General features: G+C 42.8%; 1 protein-coding gene across 1 annotated transcript; it reads left to right on the top strand.

Moving 5' to 3' along the window:
• Positions 1–1,596: 1,596 nt before the first annotated feature.
• Positions 1,597–2,133, top strand: LOC143975960 (epidermal differentiation-specific protein-like). Its single transcript, XM_077478488.1, has one exon. It carries the CDS (start codon positions 1,597–1,599, stop codon positions 2,131–2,133), a length of 537 nt encoding a protein of 178 aa, XP_077334614.1.
• The last annotated feature ends 1,882 nt before the right edge of the window (positions 2,134–4,015 follow it).

Raw genomic sequence — 4,015 nt, 5'->3', positions numbered from 1 at the left:
CAATATATAAATACCGGACTGGTGACCCCACAATATATAAATACCAGACTGGTGACCCCACAATAGGGAGAAAACTTTTCCGCAAAAAAGAATTTAATAAGACTTGTGGCCACTCATTAAAATCAGAAGAAAAGCGGTTCAACCTTAAACTGCATAGAAGGTTCTTTACTGTAAGAGTGGCATGGATGTGGAATTCCCTTCCACAGGCGGTGGTCTCAGCGGGGGACATCGATAATTTCATAAAAAAATTAGATGATCACTTGAACGACCCCAACATACAGGGATATACAATGTAATACTGACAGATAAACACACACATAGGTTGGACTTGATGAACTTGTGTCTTTTTCAACCTCACCTACTATGTGACTATATAACACTGAGACATATATAGCCGTTCCTAAAATGGAATTACGATTTGTTGTATCATAGAAGGATTTTCACTCATTCTTCCAGCTTATATCCTTTTTTACCATATAACAATCTCATAAGTCTATTCTGTGCCAACGCATTGCACCTCTACATAGGGTACACTGTAAAACTTTAATAAACAAAAAGTAAAAACAAATGTTATCAGCTTTCCCAGCTATCTTCTGAGATCTCCATATACAGTATAATGGAGATAATGGAGGGTGTTTGTAGTCCAGATCAGGAGAGCAGTCTGGGGGTGACAACGCTCCTCCATTGATACAGTACAGTGAGTAAGTGAGCTGGGAAGGGAATTATGTTACTGATGGGTCCACCAGCTGAAAACAAAGTCTGAAGAAAGGAAAACAAATGCTGCCACCACATTTAAAGCGGGAGTCCGCCGGTAGTCCGCGTTTTTTTAAAAAAAAGCCAGCAGCTACAAATACTGCAGCTGATGATTTACCTGTCCAGCGCGCCCGCGATGTCGGCACTCGAAGCCGATCTCTCAATCGTCTCCCGGGTGCTGCCGCCACCATCTTGGGTATGGGAATCATTTCCCGGTTCCCTACTGCGCATGCGCGAGTCGCGCTGCGCAATAAGGATGGACCTGCTGCCTCTGGGATCTGTGTGTTTCCCAGCAGGCAGCGGGGGACTTTCGGAAAGGGGCGTAATCTATGCCCCTTTCCGCAGAGAGCTATCCCGGAAGTGGGTGCAGATACCTGTACTGTACAGGTACCTGCACCCCCCTCCCCCTGAAAGGTGCCAATTGTGGCGCCGGAGGGGGGGAGGATTCCAATGAGCGGAAGGTCCACTTTAGGGTGGACCTCTGCTTTAAGGACTGCTAAACAGTCGTATATCTTTTTTTTTGTATTGGAGTTTTGGATAAATTGAATTGAATTCAGCTTTCATGGCTGAGAGCACAACGCATGTCTGCAAAGTTTAAACAGCCTTTCCATGGAACTGCCAAATGATGGATATCTTCATATCTGAGTGAGAAATCTGTGTTAGGACTTGTGAGCTGAGATGACAGATGTTCTGTGGAAATAAGATGATTCTACAGAAAAAGCCATCCAACTGGTTTCAGCACAGGTGACTTTTATATAAATTCCCCACCAGAGATGCAGTAAACTCACACCCGCCTCAAGAGATTTCCGTTCTCGTCACTTGACCTCCACATACAACTGGAAGATGAACACTCTTGAGCTCTTTGAGTTCCCTGAATTCGCTGGAGAATCTGTGTCTATAGAGCAAGACACTACCAACCTGGCAGATGTTGGATTCCTGAAGAAAGCCCAATCTCTCAAAATCAATGGAGAACCATGGTTCCTCTTCAGTGAAAATGGTTATAAAGGGAAGTTTAGATGCTTCAAACCCGGCAACTACAGCTCAATCCCATCATTTCAGAAGAACATCGGCTCTGCACGACGTGTGAAGGGCGGTCTGTATAATCCCAAGATTACTCTGTATGAGCACATCCACTATGGGGGCAGACCTGTAACCCTGGAGAAGCCTACAAATTCCCTTCAATCCTACGGATTTGATAACACCGCTTCATCACATAAGCAGGTCAAAGGGGCCTGGATCCTGTATTCTGGGGAGTATTTCACAGGGGAGCAGATTGTCGCCCTGGCAGAAGAGGACATTCCAAATTATTGTCATCTGGACTGGAATGATAAAGTAAGCTCCCTGAAGCCCGTGCAACCTCATGAGGCTTTTGGCATTTGAGATGTGGTGGATTGTCCCTCTCTCTACTGCCTTACCATGGAATCCCCAGCTGCATGTCGTTCTCTCCATCTCCTTCTGCTGATTTCTAATATTATACATGACCTGCCTGTTACAGAGAGCCCAGATTGACCTAATACCAATCCTGATCTGATGAAGACCTCCAAAGAACAATCCTGATCTGATGAAGACCTCCAAAGAACACCAATTCTGATCTGATGAAGACCTCCAAAGAACACCAATTCTGATCTGATGAACATCTCGAGAGAACGCCAATCCTGATAAGATGAAGAACTTCAGAGAACATTAATCCTGATTTAATGAACACCTCCGGAGAACACCAATTCTGATCTGAGGAAGACCACCACCCATAACACCAATCCTAATCTGATGGAGACCTCCAGAGAACACCAATTCTGATCTGATGAAGACCTCCAAAGAACACCAATTCTGATCTGATGAAGACCTCCAAAGAACACCAATTCTGATCTGATGAACATCTCGAGAGAACGCCAATCCTGATAAGATGAAGAACTTCAGAGAACATTAATCCTGATTTAATGAACACCTCCGGAGAACACCAATTCTGATCTGAGGAAGACCACCACCCATAACACCAATCCTAATCTGATGGAGACCTCCAGAGAACACCAATTCTGATCTGATGAAGACCACCACCCATAATACCAATGCTGATCTGATAGAGACCTCCAGAGAACACCAATTCTGATCTGAGGAAGACCACCACCCATAACACCAATCCTGATCTGATGGAGACCTCCAGAGAACACCAATTCTGATCTGATGAAGACCACCACCAATAATACCAATCCTGATCTGATGGAGACCTCCAGAGAACACCAATTCTGATCTGATATAGACCCCCTGAGACTGAAACATTGGTCTCTACAAGGTGAGATAATCTCAAATGATTCCATCTGAGTTCCATGAAATACAATTTCTTTATTACACTGTGCTTGTAGAAAAGACCAAACTGGAAAGATCTCCATTGAACTAAATTATCTATAAATTCCACTTCATCTTGTTTTGTGATTCTGCAAATCTTTACCAACCGCACCTGATGAAAACCCAACCCTGGATAAAATATGGACTGGGAGATTTTTTTTTCCTCTAATTTCTACATTTCTAAGACTTATTATACGTTTCACTTTTTTATTGATTTGATTTAACAAATAACATATATGAAGGTATAGAACTTGTCTTTCCTTATCAATTCTGTCATTGTAATGTTACTTTTATATAAGAAAGGAAAGGAGATGTCTAGGTGGGGGTGTCGCAGTGTTTCTGAAGATCTGACAATGTTTCCTTCTCGGTGTCATCATCCGGACACTGCGCTCTCTCCATACACACAGAGATCAGATCTTTATACAGATAGAAATGTTTCCATTGGGGGATGGGAGATATTTATTAGAAATGGAGGAGTGACTTGTATAGAGGATGTTCTTCTATCCCATCAATAATGACTTCTTTCCTGGGGACAATCTGTGATATGGACATTCCACACACATTCCGGGAAGGTTGGTCAGTAAATCTGTTTTGTAGGATGAATGGATTTCAGTCATTGGATCTCTGGAATTGATCCATTGTACACATTCTGGAATTCATTCCATTCTTCTGATCACAGGAAAGTGACATTGATTAGTTGGAGGTTCATCAATAATCTTCATATTGATCAGATCAGATCTTCTCCTGTAACATGTTTATTGAGACAATTGAAATCTTTCTTCTTCTTTTCTCTCTCTAGAAATAAATGTCTTTGTATGGCAGATATTTGTGTGTGTCTGAGATATACTGGGCTGGGATATGAAGAACCCCCGGGGGGGGACACACACAGAAGGACAAATGCACACTCACATACACACAT

Source organism: Lithobates pipiens, unplaced genomic scaffold (genome assembly GCF_037356315.1).
Source record: "Lithobates pipiens isolate NorthernLeopardFrog02 unplaced genomic scaffold, aLitPip1_a1.2 Scaffold_13, whole genome shotgun sequence".
Lineage (NCBI taxonomy): Eukaryota > Metazoa > Chordata > Amphibia > Anura > Ranidae > Lithobates > Lithobates pipiens.
This window is presented reverse-complemented; position numbering and strand designations above follow the sequence as displayed.

Excerpts from the sequence above, each read along its gene's own strand:
- LOC143975960 (XM_077478488.1), top strand. The coding sequence starts at position 1,597 with ATGAACACTCTTGAGCTCTTTGAGTTCCCTGAATTCGCTGGAGAATCT.